A 24,328-nucleotide genomic window follows, 5' to 3' on the forward strand; every position below is an offset into this window, starting at 1 on the left:
AATATATGGGACAAATTAAGATTACAAATACGGGACGTTGTGAATAGTACTAGGTGACAGTTTATTGTTTGCTTTTCTGAATTATAGATACCAGCACAAGTCCTATTTTCCTCTGCCACGACCACCTAGGTTATATAGGAGGTCGTGCCTCTGCTCGTGATCCATCAATGGAGTATGGAGTTCTCGAGTTACTGGATAAGCGGCAGCCACTGTCGCTGGCCATATAGGGTCCAAATATTTCGGACCAACCACTCTCTGCTTACTCAGTTGAGGATGATTTTGTCTGGATCTGGCAACTCTGATGACGCGAGAGGATGTGAGCTGATTAAATTAATTAAAAGTATAACATCAATCATGTTATTGCTATAGATTAATTCAGGCGTTGTTTTTAGAATGGACCGGAGGTAGCTGCGCAGAGGAAGAGAATTGAATTCAGGTTATGGCATCACGTGGGCAGTCAGAGACTCAGAAACTGAGAAATAATCTTCAAGAGCAACTGGACAGATTGGTCGCTCAACTCTCGGATCTGGATGAGTGCAAGTAAACAATTCATTCATTTATTATGTTTCAAAGTTTTTTTTAAACTATTATAAAAAAAAGTACTGATTGAATCTGTGTATAATATTAAGAAATGTCTACAGAGGCGAATATATTTACGTGGAGGGGAGGCGGTGGCGGCTTAGTGGGCTATATCCCAGTAGGGGCGGCAAGTTTGAGGGGTGATTAGTGAAGGAAATTAGTAGAATGAAAGAAGGCTGATAAAACTTGGGACAAGCTTTGGTATAAGGGACAGGTTGGCGATTTTTGGCGACTTTCTTTTCCGACGCCAAATATGTCCAACGGTCCGAGAAAAAGCCACCAGATACTACGTGCGCCAGGAAAAAAAATCGCCAGCATAGAAAACAGTAAAAACAAATGGTATAAACAAAACTGAGCTCTGGATTGTTTAACAAATAAAACTGTGGATAAAAATAAATCAATCTGGGTTTAAATAAAGCCCAGACCATTGTTTAAATAATAAATCGATCTGGGTTTAAATGAAGCCCGGGCCGTTTAAATAATAAAGCGATCAGGGTATAAATAAAATACGGGCACTGTTTAAATAAAGGGGGAAAAAAGGGAACAATACAACCTGACCAGCAATGAAAATGTAATCCAAACACTCCGAATAAGGACAAACAACAAAATGGCTGTACAACTGTTTGAAAAAACGCGCTAGAACAACTAACGCCGCCTGGCAGAATTTTCCAATACAGCGACAACCCCGCAGAACAACACCAAACCAGAGTGCGCCAATGATGGCAACTTATCACCGGAAAAAAAGTCTCCAATTTGGCGTGTCCCTTATACCAAAGCTGTTCCTCGCCCCCTCCCAAGAGGTAAAAAAAATTAGGGAAAAATTTGTGTTCCGTAAATTACAGGATAACGAATGGTGTCTACCTCCACTGCATTTGTAGGGGTAAAAAAGCAGTATAAGCACCCTTCTTGGCACTGGTTTGGCGCCAAGCCTAATGTAACCCTGCGAAAGAGAAATAAAAAAGTTTTTTTTCACCCCTCGCCTGTTTTTTTTTTTTCCATCCTCCACCACACAGCAATAATCCGTTAGAAATAGAAATAATCTTTGGGGCACATACACGTGAAATCATTCAAAATGCGCGTAATAAATTGAAATAATCCAACGGAATTGAATGAGCTGTAGACTCGTACTATCGAAATTTAAAAATAAGTCATGACAATACAGAATTTAAATCGACAGATAAATAAATTCAGAAGTGTTTGAAGTTACTACACCTCGGCCCAACAGAAGCTATTTAACACCATCAAGAATTTTGAAAAATCTGTGCTGAAATGTGACTGCGAGCAGAATATCCTGCAACAACGCATGATGGAAGTGAAAAGACACGTAGTTCAATAATGTATTAGTGCAGAAAATGTTTCGTCCAATTGCTAACATAGGTGCATGTGAATGTGCAAATAAGACGTAAGAAGGAACATAGTAAAATTCCTACAGCTATAACCATAGATATGCAAAAAAAAAAGTTTCAGACTATATTAGTAACTACACCTGTAGGACGAACTTCGTTCGGGCTCGGACGTCGCTTTGCTCCTCCAGCCGTTAAAGGGTGGCCTTGCCCCCCAACTGAAATTATCAACTCTGTTTTCACTACAACCGGAAACATGGCGAATTATTTCACTAAGCAGGATTAAATTCCTAGCAGACCGAGAAGGCAGTATAATCCAGTTGAAGCAGAAGGTAAACTAATTTTTCCAAGGTGTCACAGTTGAGGACTTTCTGAAGGGGGTCTAAACTGAATCCCGCCCAACTCCATTCATAGCTGGAAATATCTGCTTAGGCTTTATTCGCAGTTGAAGATGTCTGCCTCGACTTATGAGTTTTTGAAAGAGGGGAAGTTGGCTCCCAAGAGCTAAAAATGAGGGGAAAATTCATCTGTCTCGAAATTATGGGACAATTCAATTAACCTAAACAATGAATTAACTTTGCCATCTGCACCTGCCTCTGCCTACGTCAGGCAAGGGACTAGGCCAGTGAGTGACTAAGAAAGTAACCTACAACAGGTGCAAGCATTTGAGTGACCTAAAAAGCAAGGGAACAGGTTAATGAGTGATCAAAAGAGTGACCTACAAGTATGTCAGTCACCAAAACAATATTAATGACCAAAAGAATGACCCAGGAAATGAGGGACCAGGTCAGTGGGTAACCAAAAGAGACCTAGAGCTTGTACAAGTATGTAAATGATCAAAAAAGTGAGCTGGAGAGCAAATAACTGGCTCAGTGAGCAATTAAAGAAATGACAGAGTCTACAAGCATGTGAGTGTCCAAAATAGTTGAAGGAGGGATATATAAAGAGAAAGCAAGCTACCAGGTCAGTGAGTAACCGGAAGAGTGGCATGGAGTGTGTGTGTGTGTGACAGTGCCAGCATGTAAATTTTCCAGAGAGGGACTGGGTCAGTGAGTGACCAAAAAAGTGACAGAGAAAGTGCATGCATATGAGTGCCCAAAATAACCTAGGGAGTGAGTTACCAGGTCAGGGAGCAACCAAAAGAGTGGCTTTGAAAGTATGCGATCACATTGGAATGATCAGAGAGAGTGTAAGCATAGGAGTAACCCAAAGAGCAGGGGATCAAGTGTCAAAAAATAGACCAAAATAGTGACCCAGAGAGCAAGGAACCAAGTCAGCAAGCTATCAAAAAAGTGACTGAATCACTCTTCTAGCATAGGGGTTACTAGAAGAGTGCCTTGGAAAACAATGGACTTGGTCAATGAGCCACCTAGAGCTCGTACAAGCATATAAATGATCAAAAAAGTGACCTAGAGAGCAAGGAACCAGGTTCAGTGAGCAACCAAAAGAATGACCTAGTAAGTGTGCAGCAGTGACAGGTTTGTGAAGCAGCGGTGGTCAATGTTCTTTGATGTTGTTGATCCTTTATTTGACTGTATGTTTAGACCTTTAATGACTTTAATATTTTGTAGGGCTGAACTTGATCCGGATGAGTATGAAGAAACGAAAAACGAGACCTTGGAGCAGTTAAAGGAATTCAATGAATCCTTGAGTAAAATCATGTCTGGAGACATGACATTGGTTGACGAATTTGGTAGCATGCAGCTAGTGAGTATAACGTTAAAATTGAAATTGAAAAAAAAGAAAAAAAAGCCATTATTGTGGTATTGTGTATCAAATAATTTTGATTCAATAAAGTTCCCTCTAAATTAAAACAAAATTTGTCTATCGATTTTGTTGAGACCATCATAAAAAAGTACATAACACAGTAGAACCTCTTCAGCCTCAAACTTTGCTATCTCAAAATATATCCATGTACAGTCGAGTACCCTTATAACTTATACCGTGGATACAACGCATTGTTGTGTGATTTTTGAAATTTGGTCCATTCACATCTATATATCTTTACTTGTGTTACAAGATACCTTGCTTAAAACATAAGCTGTGGATATAACATACCATAAGAATAATCTTTTCTAAGAAAATAATTTGGATATAACATACGGCAAAAAAAAGAAAAAAAAAACTGGGAAAATATAGTTTAAAACAGACTTTTTTTATGCATCATTCATTGCATGCGGGTGATATCTTGAAATTTTCTCGCAGAACAACTATATTTTTTTCAAAAAATGAGAAATTACATTGTCAAAATAGTTACATTTCTGATCCACAGATAGCATTTAGAAATTTTCAACTTCAGCCACGGTTGTTTGGTTTAAACCTTGGTTTTAACCAAGTGGCTTTTTTAAAAAAACCAAATAAATAGTGGTCTAAATATTTTTTTCCTTGAAAAATATCATATTGGTTCATTATTAGCCGAAATGTTACATTTTTACCACGTTTTATATCCTTGGGGTACATTCTGATGGTATATCTTTAAATGACATAAGATTTTATAAGTGGTTTTTTTTTTTCAAAAAGTCTCATAAAAGTGGCCAGAATATATATATATTTTTCATATGAAGTATCTTAGTTATTTAAAGTTATATACAAAAGTCAAAATTTCTCATTCTTACAACATTTTCTAACCTTTGGCTACATTCTGATGCTCTATCTTTAGCAAATTCATGAATAAGGATTGCATCACACATCTAAATCTAGTGGTGTATTATCTCACAGGTTTCTTTTTCCCTTCACAAAGAAGCAGCAACAGTAGTGATGACACCATGCTAGGGGCAGATGGTCCTATAATCCAAAAAAGACACCAGCTGTCCTTAAAGGACAAAGACTAGTGTACTAGTAGTTACATTACCTCAGACATTTTAATTTTCTTTTCCCCATAAGAAGTAGCACATCTCCTACTGTATCTCCCAGTCTTAATAAGCCTATTCAATAGTAGTTTTTTTTATACTTTCACTGTTAAGCCCAGTTAATCAAGGTTCTACTGCATAGTAGTAACAGATTTATGAAAAATAATCAGCTATATTTGGAATCAAAACTTAAATTATAATCACAAGTTTTGATTCCAAAACTATACAATAAGTACTGGTCAGAATGACTTGAAAATTTGCATGAATATTCCTGAAGCAATGGAAGTTTCTTTTGCAAAAGGGAAAAAAGTGCAAGTAGTGCAACATGTGCAAGTAGATGATGCTGTACTTGGCCAGCAGTATAATCTATTTTGTGCAACCACATCATTTCGGCGCTTCCACAGCATCAGTGTGTGTATAGAACTTCTATCAAGATGCACATTGCAAAGCCACTGCAAAGATGCATTGCAAATACCAGCTAAGCAGCTGCTGAAAACCCATTTTGACAGGATGCACCTTAACCCTTGCAACTTCTGGCTGTGGGGGTACCTCAAAATGTTATGAACAGTGGCCAGATTGCAAAACTTTGGTGAATTGCAATCTCCAGCACATCCCCTATATGTTAGAAGTTCCTCAGGAATATTAACGTGGGAGCGCATTTGGTTTAATAAAGCTGAATTGCAAGCACATCCACATCATACTCTGATCTGTTGTTGAACAAGAATTTTTGTGCTTTCAATCTCATAGTCAGAACACGGTGGACAACATATTTAACATTTCTTAAGTAAGTTGTAGTTATTTGTTCAATTACTTTGTTTTTTGTGATGTTTCCATGAATTATGAAATCGTGAAATGCTATAATTAAGGTATCATTCTGCCATGACTGGCTATCGTTTCCATTCTGCGAGCAAATTTCCCACATGTTGGATGATGTCGTTAATTTTACATTTTTAAGTATTTTTTCCCCTTTATCAAATAAAATTGAATTTTTTCAGGAATATTCATGTCAATTTTCAAGTCATTCTGACAGTCGTTCTTTTTTTACAGTGTTTCGATATCAGAACCTTAGTTACAATCACCCTGTATATCGTAAATCATTGCTAATTAATCTGCATTATTTATGCTTCATTAAATACATTATATTCGCTTAATTTTTATTACTTTTTGCAAAATAGCTTCGTAATTAAGTATACTGAAAGTAACTGGAGAAAAACCTTTATATATTATATGATTAATAATAACATTAAAAGAATTTTCAAACACACAGTAATCCATTGAGTTAAGAAAAAAATAATTAAATTGCAAAAGTTGGTTTTTGTTAAAATGTAAGAAATATTTATTGATTAATTAATATGGGAATAGTGTTAATTACATTAATAAACATTTTATTCTAGTTAATTATTGGAAGTTTGAATGATTTTTCAGAAATTTTATTGTTTTTAATGTTAATACTACTTAAAACAAAAAAAAAACCCGGTTAAAAACAGGGTTTTTTGGTTTTTTCACCAACCTTGACTTCAGCGCCACCTGTCAGTGATGAATGTAACTATTTTGATCATAAATGGGTGTTTTTTTACATTTAATAAAATCCTGTCTTTCTGTGCAAATTGTATTGTCTATGCTTTTCGAATTGTTAAATTTGTACTTATTTTTGTGATCTTTTTTTTATGGATGGCGGTGGTAAAAGAACAATTGCTGTGAATCAACTCGCTCACTATTGAAGAGCAATTTTAATTCGAGTGTATTATTGATTGGTGACGTGTATATGAAATTTATAAACATCAGTGGCTTTTTTTTCCCCGAATAAATTGTAAAATACTGTGATCATCATAAAAAAAAAAAACCTGTTAGCATAAACTAAAAAAAAATCATTAAATTTCCAAAAAAATACTGCATGTTGTTGTATAAGTTGTTTTCTAATAAATTTTAAGAACTTTTCAGTTGTCAATAAAAAACTATATTCATACTATATTTCAATTATGTGCTGCACCAAGTTTATTTTTTTCGCAAAATCAGGACCTTGCTTATAACATATGCTTCTTGAATCATCTGGGGGTATGTTGTAATCAGACTTGACTACATTTTGATAACACAGGAAATATATTAATTTTCTGTAATTTCTGTAGAAGATTTACACTGTAATAAAATAAGTATTGGGGTTTTTTTTTTGTCACTGTTAATGGTGAAATATTGTTATTATCAGAGTTGATAAGTTTTTGTCATAGTTGGAAAAGACCGCTGTAAAAACTGTCCCGGCAAAAGTTGATTTTTCTCCCATTCATGAGTGTGAGACATTGTGCACTTGATTGTTTTTTTAAGTGCAAATAGGATGGTTTCCAACACAAACTTTACTATAAAAATTAAATTTTTCAGTTGGCGAGATTTTGCAATTGATGGAAAAATCTGCAGTAAAAAATGTCCTGACAATAATGGGTTTTTCCCCAATCATCAAAAATTGATACTTCATACGTTTATTTATGTCTAGTATCTTTAAAAAAGAACACATCTTGAAATAGAACACAAAAAAAATTTTTGAACACTCTGTTTTAAGAATTGTATCAATGATATATATGCTTATATATTAATTTTATCAAAGAATGAGCACAAATTTTACAAAAGCGTTTAAAACATCTAATACCCTGCTATTCACACAATTGTGTTTGTAATGAAAATAGCAAATTTTGTCCAAAATAAACCATTTCTTTCTAAAATAACCAAAGCTCAGCAATGCTCTGAAGTTATGCTTTAGGTGAGACCAGTAACAACCATATAAGTCAGGGTACAGTTTTCTATAGAAATACATATAGATATTAGTTAATTGGGACAATTTTAGAAAACTCTTTCTTACTCAGACTAATGCTATGGTACTCTCCTATGAGGCTTCATAAATTTTACTTATGTTGTAACTGCAATCCGATCTGGTAAAAAAAGACCATATTTAACTCTGTATTTGCACTCAGAAATCTCCACAAATGAAAGTTGTGAGTTGAATGTTTTGATTCCGATCAAAATAAATGAGCTACTTGTGTTTGAAAGCAAGGAAACAAATTTAAGCCACGAGTTGAAATTAATTGAAAGTTGCGGACCAGTTGCATTGTCATCAAAGGGCAATGCATTAAAAAATTATTTTTTAAACTTGGTGTTGGACTTTGGGTATAAAATCGTGACCTTCTCTGCAAAAATAGCAGATATCAAACAAGCCTTAGGATTCCATTCTGAAACCCTGGCAAAGTTTTCGTCTTTACATAATGTAAACTCTCAAAAAATTGGTGCAGTTTCATTGAATATAATATTCTGATCGAATAAAACATTTTAATTGATTATCATTAAATGATTTCCACTACCTCAGCAATAATCCAGTGATTTTTCTTGAATTTCAGAAATGTGTATTTTTTTTTAAAAGAAAATCGTGTAACTCTGAAATTGCACAAGTCTGGTTATTACTATACAGTGAAACCTTATTAAAAACGATGCTTGATATAGCAATAAATCCCTCTACAATACATTTTTTTTCGATCTATAGCAAATCATATCAAGATTTCACTTATAAGATCACTGGAAAATATATGCACTTATTCTGAAATTTCAGTGATCTTATGCATTTATATGCAACAACTATAATAATAAGTGCTAAAAAATATGTAATTGATTATGCACCTATATATATAGTCTGAGCTCTGATTATGACAGTCAGTGTTTTGTTTGAACTTGAAAGCAAACTTACTATGCATGTTTCACGATATACTCAGTTGTTTCTTTTCGATTTTTTGATTTTAGGCTATCCAAGCAGCAATCAGTAATGCTTTCCATACTCCAGAAGTGATTAGGATGTTTGCAAAGAAGCAACCTGGGCAGCTGCGAGAAAAATTGGCTCAGGTAATATCTTTTTCCCCTCCCTCCCAGGCCATATGCAGTCGATTCTGCTTATAACATTTTTCAGAAACCGCAACTAAAAAACATAAGCGGGAAATGTTTATAAGAATTATAAGACATAGTTTTTCACCGACCATAGATTTTTTATGCCATTTTTAATTTATTAAACATTAAGGTATGTATAGTGATTTAATAAGAAGCAATTATTTGTTACAATCAAACTATAACGGCGGTCCTTTGCCGCTGTGGTGGTCGAGTGGTTATAGTGCCGGACTCGTGATGCGAGGATCCGGGTTCGAACCCCACAGTGGTGGTCGGCTGAAGTTGGTTTTCTGTGGTTCCCAACTTCAAGGCGCAAATGCGAGCCGATCTCCCCGTTAAAAAGTCTCGCCACAGAGAGCAACAGTCCTACAACGGTAAATCATTCAACCATAACACTTCACTCATAGTTAGTAAAAACTGGGGGCAGATGACAGCACTACACACAACAAGCATTACACAGAAACAAACTATACGTCAGGTTGCTCTACACGTACACGCACATTCCCGCATTTACCGATTCGTTGGGGTGTTCCGCGGGGGCGGGGTGCATTTGTGGTGTAGCAGTAGTAGGTAGGGGCTCGGGGATCTATGATGTTCTTAAGTCAGCCACCTCGTTGGGCAATTTGCCTGTTGTGGCGTTGTATTTGTATTTGTATAACAATTTTCTTTTATAACAGTCAAGTTTCCATAAAATCTGGATGATATCACATGGCACATTTTCTTGCCTTTGAACAGGATATCAAAAAGTTTCCGGTCCTTTAATTTGCTTCTGCAAATGTTACATTTGGTGTTGACTGTGGTTATCATCTACAAACTTAAGTTTTTATTTTTCCTTTAAACTTAGAACTTTTCTTTTTAACTTGCTCCGAGATACTTCGACTCAAACTGTGCTCTGCAAAATCTAATGTTTTTACTTCTTCACTTTCCAAAATTTAAAAAGTGATGAAAGCATCATATTGACTATTCTATGAAGAATCAAATTCCAAGAAGTACAGTTGGGAAATTTGATTTTCCTTATCTGAAAAAGCTGCTTTTAAATGGTAGTTGATGCTGGCGTCTGAAAATCTGTCAAGTTTTGAGTTTATTCAATGTCACACTTTTGCAGCTTGTGATTTTGTATCAATACATTCAGAAGTGGATGAGAAAGACCACAGTTTATTATTTTGTTATATGCAATCTATATATAAAATTGATTTTTTTCTCTCTCTCTCTGTCTGTGTATGTGTGTGCACGCGCACGCTCTATACAAATCTACAATTTTAGATGGATTGTCGCCAAATTTTGTATATATATACCAAACAGGACCTGGATTAAATGATAGGCTACTTTAAAAGTTTGTCAGAGCAGGGCAAATGCCCTTAATGGGCAAAAAACTGTTTGGCAACAATGGTTTCTCAGCCTCAACAATCACTTTCGGAATGTTTACCGTGGTTCTCTAGCACTGCGTTTCAGACATGTTGCCTTTACAATGGTTTGACATTTACAATGACATTTCTTTATTCCTGCCAGTGTTATGTATAATAGTTTATATGCCTTTATAATGGTTTGTCACTTTTTCAATCCTCTCAGTAATTGAAGAAGACTTGGGCAGTGCCAAGTATTATAGCTAGTAATCTATAACACCAATATGAAAAGATTCATTTTTTGAAATCGATCTAATGCGGAAAAATTTGAATAAGACCACAACGGGAAAAAAAGTAACCTTTTATGAGAACTTTTTTCTAGTTCTTATCTAATAGACTTCCTATTCAGAGACATAACATCCATCAACCATGTGTATTTGAACAGTAGTAAGGGCATTTATAATCTGCACATTATTGTTAGATAAAGTGAGAGAACAGGGAGAAAAAAAGTTCAACGCTAGCATGCACATAATCACCATTTTCGTTTCTTTACTTGCAAAAGGATGCTGATTTCAAGGGGGGGAAAACCTGATGTGAATTTTCTGAATGTTGTGGTTGTCAATAACAAAAAAGTAGTTATATCTGGGAAAAGTTAACATTATCAATATAGGAAAAAAGTAAAAACGAAAATTAGTCATACTGAGCGGGATCGACTGTATACCATATGAAATGTCATTGGTAGCTTGGGAGAAACATAGTCACATTATCCATCTCAGAATTTTCGTGCTTGAAAACTTGTCCGCTGATTTCCATTTTTGCTCTATTTGTATCCATTTTTTAACACAGGTGTCATTACAACTTAGGTTGCCGATGTTCAAGACTTTTTTTTTGACAAAAAAATATAATCAGGCACAATCAAATGTGCAAGAAGCTGTTTAATTCATTATGATGGTAGTGACCATATTTGATCAAGAGCAAACAGTATATGTATATATATATATATATTTTTTTTTAATTTCAGTTTAAGATATGTCATACAATTACAACATATCGACGAGAGGCTGGGCTTGTATAGTCGACCATAGACAATTTTTTATGATCACACTGTAAATAAAAGAACAGTGCTAAATGTGTTAAAGAAAATACATTCAGTACTCAGAAAATACATTTAGCATCAATCAAGATAAATAATAATTATAAATATATACACACTAGCTATAATACCCGGCGCTGCCCGGGGTTTCTTCAATGAGGCTTTTTTGGATCACGTGATATCTCCCTCTCTTTTTCTTGAGGGACATACAAACCGTGTCCAAGTTAACCAATATGGCGACCTGCGTGATTCATGAAATAAACGAATCTAGATTTACACAGAAACGTAGAAATTAATATATATTTTTCTTTTTTTAAGGGGCGCTAGGTATTTCGATTCCCCCCTCCTCCCCCCCCCCCCCCCCCCTGAACTTCAAGTTATCCATCTGTCTGTTCCAGCTTCCAAAAATCCTTAGTTAAAGCTGTGGAATTTTTTCGATGCACTTTTCACTGGCTCATAACTAATTTTAAAATATCCTAACCCACATGAATTTATGCAAATAAATATCAAAAGAGACAATATGGAGACATTAATTTTCATACTTGAGAAGATATAAATGAAATCAATGATATTGCTCGAATATCCAACTCAAAAGTATAGGTTTGGCTAATTACTTCATATTTAATCTCCTGGGCTTCGTATATCTATCTCTAAGCGAACTGAATATTTCAAAAATCGAGAATTCAATACAATTTTTAAAATTATTGATGGGGTGGAAAATAGCACTAATTTCCGCATTTCTACAGTAAAATCGACAATTTTAGCACTGATTTCTATGAGGATCACCCTTTTCCTGACTCTCAAAGCGATGCTGATGATGATTATGACATCTATTCAAAAAGCCTCATTACTGAGAGTATATTGAAAATGTGGCAAACCATTATAAAGGCATAAACTATTATACATATACTAACAGGATTAAAGAAGTGACAAACCGTTGTAAAGGCATATACACGTCTGAAACGCATTGCTAGGGAACCACGGTAACCAAAGTAAACGTTCGGAAAGTGATTGTTGAGGCCCAAAAACCATTGCTGCCGGACAGTTTTTTGCCCATTTGGGGCATTTGCCCTGGTCTGATGAAATTTTAAAGTAGCCTATCGTTCAAGTCGGGTCCCATTTGGTATATATGCAAAATTTGGCGACGATCGATCTAAAATTGTAGATTTGTATAGAGAACATACACACACACAGACACACAGAAAATCAATTTTATATATATAGATTGGTAATTATATACATTTACAAATACATTAATTATATTCAAATGCAATTCTCATATTCAAATACATTCAAATAAACTTCTTATCTGATGGTGAGTTAGAATTATGGCACACGCCGGCATACAAGTAATAAGAATTTCACTAATGGATATTAAAATATACGTCAATATCGTCTATTGATAAGATTAATTTGAAAATAGCTTTTTTAAATTTTGTGTAGGTAGGTAAATTTTGAATTTCTAAAGGTATTGGGCTCTTAAATACAAGATGTTACTGATTCTTGCCAAAAATATTACCAACTGTCAGAGAAATTGCCAAATATGGCTAACAAATGACCCTTGCTGAGAAATACAAATGCCTACTAGAAAATATGCAGTGATTTAAAATGTAATGCATGTAGATGGGGGAAAGGGGATTAGCATGACAAATATTACAGGCATATTCATTTTTTACAGTATTTATAAATATGCAAAATACTTTCATCTCTGATTCTAAGTCTGTAAAGATTAATAATTGAAGTAAATTTTTTTTGTATGAAATACCAGGGAAAACTAGATATTTTTATGATGAAAAAATCAGAAAAGTTGAAACTGGGAAAATACAGTAATGACCCATGTCATGTTGATTAGTATTGACAAACTTCTTGAATATCTTTTTTTCCCTGTCGTTAAGTATCAAGAATGCCATAAAACGACAAAAAATGTGTTGTTGTATCTGAGTTTGGGGCATTTTCATCAACTTCATAAGCAGGGCCTGTTCCTCATAAGTTCTGTCACGGGAAAGCGTGACTTTTTGGGATTTCTTATGTACAGCGTTCCTTGAGGTAGAAGCATGCGAGGAGGAGAGAGTCATGGAGAGCCCATGCCTACCTAAGACAATCAAAAATTAAATATATTTGGTGATATTTTCACAAAAAATTAAAACATCGAAAGAAAATGAAGACTTTGGAGCCCCGAAAATTTATGGGCCCTGTTAGCCTATTCAAGAAACAGACCCTGGTTATGAAAAAGGTCATTAACATTATTCTCTGTGATAACAGGCCTAGAAAGTCAATTATTAATGTTATAACTGAGGTGCCGTTACAACCGAGGTCGATATAACTGAATTTGACTGCACTTTTCTCAAGTATCTGACTACCTTTCTTAGCACATTTGCTTAAAATTCCACTGGAGTGAACATTAATAATATTTTTTGATAGAAAGCAGAAATCTCTGAAAAAAAGTCTGAAAGCAGTCCTTGAAAAAACTTGAAAAAACAAACTTTTCAAGTGCTTGAAAAATACTTTTTGTGTTAGTTTTATCCATTAATTTTTGTTTCTCCCCCCCCCCCCCCCCAAAAAAAAAAAACATGTTCCAGAGCAAAAATGAGAAGAGCAACAACAATGTTCAAAACAGGACATATGGTCATGCATACTATCAGAAATATATTGCCTAAAATCTGATAGCAAAACACTGAACTTGAGATATAGGTTCAAAATATTTGTAACTATTGAATTCACCCCTTAACCGCCGACGAAATCTTACACGATCCATCTGCTCCCCAGTGCCATCTTTTTCAATCACAAAGAGTAAAGATGTATAAATACACCCGTGGCAGTTAAGGGGTTAATGGCAGTTGCATATATGCAGTCTGACCATATTTCCTTGATAAAAAATATAGGGAAATTGCCAATCGTCACCAAAAATGATGTCAAAGTTAAGCAAAGTTGCTAATTATTGCTAAAATTGACAACAAACATCACCAAAGGCAAAAAGTAAAGCACCATTGCATTAAAACAGACTTGAATGAATTCTATTTAAAAAAATGTTACAACGAGTATGTAGACACATATTAATATTCAATGTTAATATTGCTTGAGGAAAATAATTTTATTAATATACTTTGTAAAATGTAATTAATACTTTATTTTAGTTCAGAATAAAAATTGAAATAGGCTTTACTGAAAATACAGAAAATAACGGGACACAATTTTGTGAAAAGGTCAGGGTGGCCAAAATTACATGAAAATACAGGAATTCCTGGAAAGTGTGAGCAGCCATATGTTCATCCTACATATATAACTACAGGTTTTCCAATTTTTTTTTTATTGGAGGCAAATTCCAGCACACTGTTTCAAACATAAAATTATTTCTGCTTAAATGTCATTTGTATACTGAAATACATTTTTTTTAGCAAGACCTTTAGAACTTAATATTATCTGTAAGTGGAAATGAGCATTCATGTGAAAATTAGCGTTTCAAACTTAAAATTAAAAATGCGTAAATGCTGAATATAAATTTTAAAAATTCCAATTTCATTTTTTTTAAAAACCGTGTTTTTTTTCAACCACAATATGAATGTCCTTGATTTTTTTTCCTTATGAAGTATGAAAGCCTGGATAGCCAAGCGGAGATCGAGATGTAGTTCGGAAAGAAAATTCACATTCCTCTGTGGGAAAATCGAACCACCAATCTCTCACTGTCTGGGCGAGTGTTCTAACCATTGAACTACAGAGGACAGACATTTTCATTCCTTAGAGCATATGTATGAATGCTGAACGGGACTGCACATGGACAGCCTCCTAGCTCAGCTAATAACAGCCCGGACAATGAGAGATTGGTCATTCGATTTCCCACAGAGGAATGTGAATTTTTTTTCCGAACTACATCTCGATCTCTGCTTGGTTATCCAGGCTTTCGTACTTGGTATGAACAGCGGAGAGTGACATAGTTTCTCTCTACAGAGGTTTCCTTACCTTTTGTTCCATCATCCCTTGCTTCGAAATTTTTTTCCCTCAATGCCCCCAATTTGAACCAACCTATAGGATTCTATGTTACACCAGAAGATTCTAACTGGACTATTCCATAGCCCCCCCCCCCAGTGGGCGATATTGCCCACTGCCTTGTTTTTTCACATAAAAAATTCACTATACAAGGGGGGGGGGCAAGTCTATTCTAAGGGCCTGTCAATGATACAAGCCTAGGAGGGCCCCTGCTGCAGGATGTGCATGAGAGGACAGGTTGCTCTAAATTAATCTTCACTACAGGGGTCCACTGAGCATTGACCTTCACTACAAAGGATCTGCGACATCAAAAGAGTTGGGGAACACTCCCTTAAGCTATGTCAACAAAGTGTATTTGTATCAATATCATAAATGATATTTCATTTGTTTAATACATTGCCTTGGTTTAACTAATTTTTCTTTCAAGTCCATGTGGGTATGTATGGAATTATGTACTTCTTATCTTTACCTTGATTTTTGAAATAAAAAATGTCGATCATATCTGACTTTGTTTAGTTGACTAGAGTTGGGTCGGCTTAAGTTGGTTGTCTGAGATTTTCCAACTTCGATGTGCAAATGCGTGCTGGTCTCCCATTTGAAAAAGTCTCTCCGTAGAGAACAGGCAGACCTACAATATAGTACTTACATAATATGAAAGTTCAAGCACATTTATACCATCTTCAGTTTCAAATATGGAACACAAATGGCAGCACAAGGAAGAACACGAAACAAACAACCCTAACAACATAAATACGTTAGTACCATGCATATACATACGCTCCCACAACACGTTCCGACATGTACCAATTTGTTAGAAATTCTGCAAAGGAATGTGCACGTAGTGCATGTATGGTTAAGTAGTAGTGGCTGACTAGAGTTCTTTAAAGCGGAAGTTCCCAAACCTTTTCCACCTGCGGCATCCCTTTACCCTAATCAGTGCTTATCTGCAGCTCCCCAGAGCAGTTTAACAAAGAATCTATTTGAAAATCCTTTGTCAGGGCTACCACTCCAGGGCACTTCTGGCAAAGGTTTATAGCACTGCAATGATCCTGCATACGACCCAGTTTCCAATCTGGAGAGTTGATCAACGGTACACAATAAGACAAATAAATTCCATAGAGATTTTGAATTAAAAAAAACTAATTTGTGTTAAAAGTTTTTAATGAAGTTATTCATGTTACAATTAAATAATTAACATAACATTCAAAAGACTTTTCATAATCTCATACCAATGGTAACAGTCTGCTTGTAAGTCTGGAGAGACAGCACACTGATGAAGCGATTGTAGGAGAGCAACAATACTCTGATTACGTAAGTTGTGATGTCATCAACCTTGATGAGAGCAGGTGAGGTGGGGATCCGGCGACAAGACTAAAACTGGGAACCAGTAGGCATGACAGTTGAAGCCAGGACGGCGATCAGAAACTAGTAGGACAGTGGGTGACTAGAACCATGGCCTGATGAGTATGAGATGGCATAGTGATCCAGAACCAGCCAGTGATGCGCCTAACACAAGTGAAGTCCAAGTGATTGCTATTTCAACGCTATTTTATTGAGCAGGCAGCTCGACAAGATCTGATCAGCAAAGCATTTAAGCGGTTGTGTAAGAAGACGAATGTAAGAGTAATCATCAGATCTCCCCAGGTATTTATACCTGAAATAATAAATGTGGCATGATTCAACTGCAAGGCCTAACCATCTTAGAAAAAAGCATATTTTAAATGTGACCAATAGAAAAGCAATGACTAATTTTAATTTTCAAACAATGATATTGAATTTTATAGAAATTTGACAAAACTAAAATGGCAACAACAACAAACAAAATGAAGGTTTCAGACCTTTACGCTAGGGGTGTATTGATATGTTCCAGGACACCAGGGTGCCGTGGTGCACACTTTGAGAACCTCTGGTTTAATAGTTACGTTAAGTGTGTTTTCAGTTGTAACTTTCATGTTTTGTGTATATCACTAATTTTCAGATGGTATCATGAATGTTCATTAAAAACAAGCTTATGTTTTTTTTTAATATTTTTTCATACAGTTAGAGAGAGATGTCAAAATCGGACAACTTCCCATGGAAATCTTCAATCAGCAGAAAGTGGAAGTTCTAGTCGCTCTTAAGAAGTTAGGTGAAACTCTCACGCCGTCTGAAATGGATTTTATGCAGAGGCATACCACTACAAATATGAAAGAATTTGAGCAGATATCAAGTGAGACTGGTATGGAAAATAATTGCAAAAATATTCCTTTTTGACCTATTAAATAAAATCAAATTTAAAAGCTCGTTCAAATTTTATAGCTATTTAATTATACACCTTAAAATACCAAAATCTAATCTTTCGATAACCCTTTTTGTATATTGCTTAAAAAACAGAAAAAAGAGTGATACAGTCTATGCTCGATTTTACAAACATCCACTTTATGACCACGCTCTTTTTCTTTTTACTAACCAGTCCTCTGTTCCAAACAGCATGTCATAAAGATGTTAAAATCCACTTTCTTTTATGAACACTTTTATTAACACTATTTTGCAAACTTGTTTTTCTTCTATTATTATTCTTTTTCTCTTTTTTTCGGTTTATTTTTCCAGCCTCCTCCAACTTTGTTGTTATCAAAAATAAACTTTCAGACCTGTGAACTCTCCCAATTTTTCATCCTTTCTCTCGCTCTCCAGATTTGTTAAAATTTTTCCAGGTTTCGGCACAAAATTAGATTTTACACGAGCTTTCACGTTGTCATGGCGTTAATGATTACTGTCGCTGTTAGGGAAAACACCCATAGAGGACAGCGTAGTCATTTCCATCGAGCACAGCCGTAAAAAAAGTCTCTGTGACCGCATTTAAGCAACTGGCAAAGACGCGACTTCGTTTTCGTAGCGTTTATCGGCAATCATTTATCAGAGGCATGACCTTAGTTGCCGAAATTCCTGTATAATCGTTATTGTATTCCATTAACAGCCGTGCGGTAAACACGTTTTTTCGTCCGCAGCTTTGTAATTTGAATTTTTTATAATTGTTTCTTCCGATTGAACATCTTCAGAAGGAAAATATAAAACTTTAAGTTATATACAGCTAAATATAAAGCTTTTAAGAATTCATATACCCAAGATTATCAATCACTGATAGCATCCACAGAAGGAAACATTTAAACTTTATGAACAGTATGTAGATGTGATTTCTTTATTTTGCATGGAAAGACTGACATGGAATTACACTCATTGCCATAAAAATTTGCGCACCCAGAAGAAGTCGTCAAAATGAAACGAAATTTTACACATGTAAGTACTACGTTGATATAAGTAAGTGATTAGAAAATCCAAGAAAAAGGATCATTTATTGCAGAAAAAAGTACAGATGAACAGAAGTTTTAGTACTCTGTTGGACCCCATCTAGCACGAATGCACGATGCGATACGAGCGGGCATTGAGGCATACAAGTTCCGTATGATGTCCTGAGATATCTCGTTCCACAGTTGCTGTAAATGCGCCTCTAGTTCGACCAACCTTGTAGGGTGTCCAACTTGCCGTCCCAAATGATCCCAGATATGCTCGATTGGTGACAAATCTGGGGATAGAGCAGGCCAGGGAAGGGTGGTAATGTGGTGGAGGCAGTCTTGTGACATCCTTGCTGTGTGTGGCCTAGCATTGTCTTGTTGAAAAATGGCTCCTGGGAGCCCTGCCATGAGTGGCAACACATGTGGCTGAAGGATGTTATGGACGTACCGTTGGGCTGTCATTGTGCCACGGATCAATATTAGGGGTGACCGTGTATCGTAAGCAATGGCACCCCATACCATGACACCAGCTGTGGGAGCGGTGTGTCGCTGTAAAGCGAAGGCAAGATTGAAGCGTTCACCACGGGGCCTCCACACACGAACACGATTGTCATCACTGCTCAAGTTGAATCTTGATTCGTCGCTGCTCAAGTTGAATCTTGATTCGTCGCTGAAGACAACCTGGTTCCATTCCGTTGCAGTCCAATCCCGTCGTGCTCGACACCACTCCAAACGGAGGCGTTGGTGGGTGGGTGTCATTGGCAGCACACGTAATGGGCGCCGCGATACCAGATGTCCTTCAGCCAGGCGCCTTGCGATGGTTCGGGAAGACACGGGGGCCCGTAGTGAAGCTGCTGCCTGTGTCTGGATAGCGGCCAATGAGGCAGTTGGCTCTACGCGTGCGTTTCGGATGATGTGAGGTCTTCTCGAGGGCGTCCTGAACCTGGTCGCCGTGTAAATGACGTCTCTTCTGTCCACTGGTCCCCACACCTCCTCACAGTAAAATCAGAATGGCCTAGTTGACGAGCTACTTGCCGAGCTGACCACCCAGCTTCCATCATCCCGATGATTCTTCCCCTATCGAACTCTGACAACTGCTCATACGGTCTTCGACGGCAGCGTAACGCCATGTCTACCTCAGCATTTCCTTTGCAAACGATTAAATACACTCCAGCAAGCTCTGCTTACCTGTTTTATACTCCAAGGAGAACAAAGTTCAACGCCCTCTAGTGACGTTACACAATGCGCAATCACGCTGCATTTCTAATCATTTGCATATCTGCCCGACATGTACCTTCAGGCCAACTTTCGTCTCGATCCCACAATTATTTCTTGGTGCGCAAATTTTTATGGCAATGAGTGTATATTCTTCTCAGGGCAATGCAGAACCTGCCTTGTGGGGTTGGGGGGAATGCAACTTTTTCTTAATTTATTTTTAAAAAAAAAATCGAATTTTTTTTTTTGAACTTTTTTTTTTGATCGAGTCTATGAGTTTTGGGGGGGGGGGGGTACCCCCCCCCCCCCCCCTCAGGAGAATTTCTGGATTTCAAAAGTTGGCACGTCTGAACTTTTATTCAGATATTCTACACTGAAGAGCCAAAAAAACTGGTACACCTGCCTAATATCGTGTAGGGCCCCCGCGAGTCCACAGAAGTGCCGTGACACGATGTGGCATGGACTCGACTAATGTCTGAAGTAGTGCTGGAGGTAATTGACACCATGAATCCTGCAGGGCTGTCCATAAATCCATAGGAGTAAGAGGGGGTGGAGATCTCTTCTGAACAGCACGTTGCAAGGCATCCCAGATATGTTCAATAATGTTCATGTCTGGGGATTTAGGTGGCCAGCGGAAGTGTCTAAAATCAGAAGAGTTCCTGGAGCCACTTTGTAGCAATTCTGAACGTGTGGGGTGTCGCATTGTCCTGCTGAAATTGTCCAAGTCTGTCGGAATGCACAATGGACATGAATGGGTGCAGGTGATCAGGCAGGATGCTTACGTACCTGTCACCTGTCAGAGTCGTATCTAGACATATCAGGGGTCCCATATCACGCCAACTGCACATGCCCCATACCATCACAGAGCCTCCACCAGCTTGAACAGTTCCCTGTTCCATGTAGGGTCCATGGATTCACGAGGTTGTCTCCATACCCGTACATGTCCATTAGTTCGGAGCAATTGGAACCGAGACTCGTCAGACCAGGCAACGTGTTTCTAGTCCTCAACAGTCCAATGTCTGTGTTGTCGGGCCCAGGCGAGGCGTAAAGCTTTGTGTCATGCAGTCATCAAGGGTACACTAGTGGGCCTTCGGCTCCGAAAGCCCATATCGATGATGTTTCGTTGAATGGTTCGCACACTGACACTTGTTGATGGCCCAGCAGTGCCGTACTCTGATTGGTTCCGTATCTCTTTATTTGCATACGCATGCCTGTACCAGTTTTTTTGGCTCTTCAGTTTATGTAATAGTCTTGAGATAAAATAGAAGGAGGGAAGTGAAGAGTTCACCAATTCGTCATCACCACAATACAGGTGTTTTACGAACACCTGCCAGGAAGGAGGGTTTGTGCATTATGATTGGATAGACTGGTGGTTTCAGAAATAGTATAATACATTAGGCCATTTCTAAGTGGAAAGTCAATGGAACTCCATTTCAGCTAACTGCTGTATGTATACTTTCCTCTTTGCAATGTCAACAAAATGAAAAAGATTGTGCTTAACAGTGGATTAAAAAAAAATTTTTTTGAAAGAAATTAATGTATAAACTCTTACGAAGACAGAAATTGCCAAAAAGTACAGGATTCTAAAAATTACATGGAGTTCTCTAATCAAAGATAAGCAAAAGATTGTTTATGCGACAAGTGATTCCAGTGGTGTTCCACTATCCTGAAAATACTTCAGAGAAGCAGAATTTGCATGAAATTTTGTCCTACATCAATTCCATGGAATCTCATATTTACCAAAATTTTATAATGAAGCAAACAAAAATCAGTGATTTTTATGGATATCATGAACAAAGGTGAATGAGTAACTCATTTTTTATTTCCCGCATTTTATTCATCTCTCCCATGTACAAACTTTCGATTTTATGAACTAATTGGCAAGTCCATGTGGGTTCATAAAAACGAGCATCAATTGTATTTTGATTTTAAGTAAATAACACCATTAACTGTCATCATGGCATTAAAAAACAATTGAGATTCAAATTTCGCTTATTGAAACACCTGATTTCTTTTTTTTTTTTCTTTTTCTTATGAAATCAAAAATCAAACTCTGTACAGCATGAATGTTATGATAATCATATCAGGAAGGAAAGAAAATTTAACTGGATATATAACAGAAAGGGACATCGTTAGATAAGTCGCCATCTGGTAGCAGTGTCAGCAATGATTAGTTAGGTCTCACCATCCATGTACAGTTTCGTTCAGCACATATGAGCTTTAATGGGGAGATTGAGGTTTGTTGCCCTTGTAGCATAGTGGTCTAGCACGCTCATCTGGTAAGTGACAGGGTATGGGTTTGATCCCCGGGAAGGGCAGTTGAATTTTTTCTTTCCTGAATTCACCTTTACATTAGCCAGCTGTTGAAACCTTTGTATGGATAGTGGAGAGTGACATTATCCTTGGGAAAATCACACAACCTAAAATCTTTGAAATGCCCCCCCCCCCCCCGAACACAGCCAAACCTTGATATAACGATATTGTGCAGACCAAGGAAAACTATCGTTGTAGAAGGATGATTGTTATATTGAAAGGCAACATTATAATCACGTGCCACCAAATGTATGCTGCTGTTGGCATCTTTTATAAATCTGCATTGTTAGTACCATCAGAAAATATGCCTTTGAATATTTATTCGCCACAAAAAGTTTTAGTTGATTTGGCGATAAACAAAATTTGTGGTTAAGTGTATTACCTCTGTAAAGAAACACGCATATTAAAACACACATTGGTGCATCACAAAAAATTAGAATCTATTGAAAACTTCATCAACACTTTCAGTGATCAGGTAGTGCCAAATACAAATGTTATTAGACACCTCAAAAGAACAAAAAAAGACGATTTTAAAAATAAATCAAACCATATTTTGAGCAGAATATGAAAATATACCATTGTAGCAGTTTAAAAATCTGTCCAAAAATATTGTTATACTAGGGTTTATCATAGTAAAGACTGTATTTGACATGAATGTTGCTCTTCACATTGTTAATACAAGATATGCAGAAGACTGGATGTTGTGAAGATATTTATTATTTGAGATGTTAATTTTTTTTAAGGAAGGAAAAACTCATCTCAGCCTCTACCGGGAGTCGAACCCGGGTCCCTCGATTGCCGGACGAGTGCTCTGACCACTAAGCTACAGAGGAGATAGAGATTTTCCTTCGCTAGAGCGTATATATGTGCCAAACGGAACCGTTTAATGGACGGTGAACCGATCAGCCAATACCAATAGCTCATGGACGACGAGCCATCAGATGGCTATATATATGACATGAATGTCGCTCTTCACCTTGTTAATACAAGATACACAGAAGACTGGATGTTGTGAAGATATTTATTATTTGAGATGTTAATTTTTTAAGGAAGGAAAAACTCCGTTCGGCACATATATACGCTCTAGCGAAGGAAAATCTCTATCTCCTCTGTAGCTTAGTAGTCAGAGCACTCGTCCGGCAATTGAGGGACCCGGGTTCGACTCCCGGTAGAGGCAGAGATGAGTTTTCCTTCCTTAAAAAAAATTAACATCTCAAATAATAAATATCTTCACAACATCCAGTCTTCTGTATATCTTGTAAAAGACTGTATTGTTGTATTGAGAGGAGTTTAGCATTAGACTATAGGCGATTCCGAACAAGATTCGACAAAATGTTGTAGGGGGATTTATTGTTATATCAAGTATCATTGTAACAAGTTTTTTTCTGTATTCCAGTAATCCAATTTTATCAACATTTAAATATCAATTTAAATTTTTTAAACTGATATTTAAATTTTGATTGTATAAAAGCATACTTGAGTAAAAAAGAAAAACACTCACAAAATATTGATTTTTTTTTTAAAATCACATTAAAAAATTGAAAAACAAAATTTTATAAGATTACCATTGCTAGAATCTCGAGTATTCTTATGTTATTCCTTTCAAGATATCTGATAATTTTCTTTTCTTTTTCCAGGAATGAGTGAGAAGATCCTTGAGAAAGCTGTATCTCAGCTGGAAAATTGAAACAAAGATTTGAAGTTTTTTATTGTTATTTAAAATTCGCACATTATGTTGCTGTTGTTTTTAAATTTTTTTAAAGGTGTCTTGCCTGCTGTCCTCATGTTGAAAATTCATGTTTTAAATTTGTGATTGTGAATCAATCCATGCGTATTTCAGTTTAAGTGCAAACAATATTGTTTATGCTGGTAGAAAGTAGAATTTTTCATAATGTTTTACACAAAAGTTTTACTCTATTGTACTTTCATTTACTCACTAGAAAAACTGTGATACACCCAGGCAGTGTAAGCATTTTGGCCTCCAGGGGGACCTGGCATCTTCAGCAAAACCAGAATTTATTGAGGTGTCAAAGATTGCATATAGTCCATCATAATGGAAATTTTGTAGATCAAAAAATCAAGTGAAAATCAAAGTGCTACAAGTACCAATAATACACAGTTATAGAAAGTTGTATAAACTCGTATCACAAAAAGCAGCAATAAAAACTTTGATCAATCAAGGTTTGTTAACCCATGTATGACAAAAAGAGGAGAGTACCCCATTCTCCACGTTCATGTTCTCCATGTTCAATAGTTTAATCTACTTCTCAAATTCACTCTTGAGCACTGTTGAAGACCTTGAAAATGTCTTCAGAGCTTCACAGGAGTTAAAATCCATCATGATCATTGTTCGCAAACAGTGGGAGCAAATGATTATTGTCTCATTTGTTGTCTGACATAATAATCATTCAGTAACGTACAA

At 36.4% G+C, this 24,328-nt stretch overlaps 1 protein-coding gene across 1 annotated transcript; it reads left to right on the top strand.

Annotated features, from left to right (window-relative positions):
• The first annotated feature begins 281 nt into the window (after window positions 1–281).
• LOC149063589 (protein LZIC-like) lies at window positions 282–23,730 on the top strand. Its single transcript, XM_089255824.1, has 5 exons — window positions 282–540; window positions 3,494–3,629; window positions 8,549–8,647; window positions 17,147–17,324; window positions 23,544–23,730. The coding sequence occupies exons 1-5, from the start codon at window positions 440–442 to the stop codon at window positions 23,591–23,593; spliced, it is 564 nt and encodes a 187-aa protein (XP_089111950.1). The 5' UTR covers window positions 282–439; the 3' UTR covers window positions 23,594–23,730.
• Window positions 23,731–24,328: the final 598 nt, after the last annotated feature.

Source organism: Pholcus phalangioides, unplaced genomic scaffold (assembly GCF_987345545.1).
Source record: "Pholcus phalangioides strain wild (caught in Gottingen) unplaced genomic scaffold, Ppha-v1.0 ptg000172l_1, whole genome shotgun sequence".
Classification (NCBI taxonomy): domain Eukaryota; kingdom Metazoa; phylum Arthropoda; class Arachnida; order Araneae; family Pholcidae; genus Pholcus; species Pholcus phalangioides.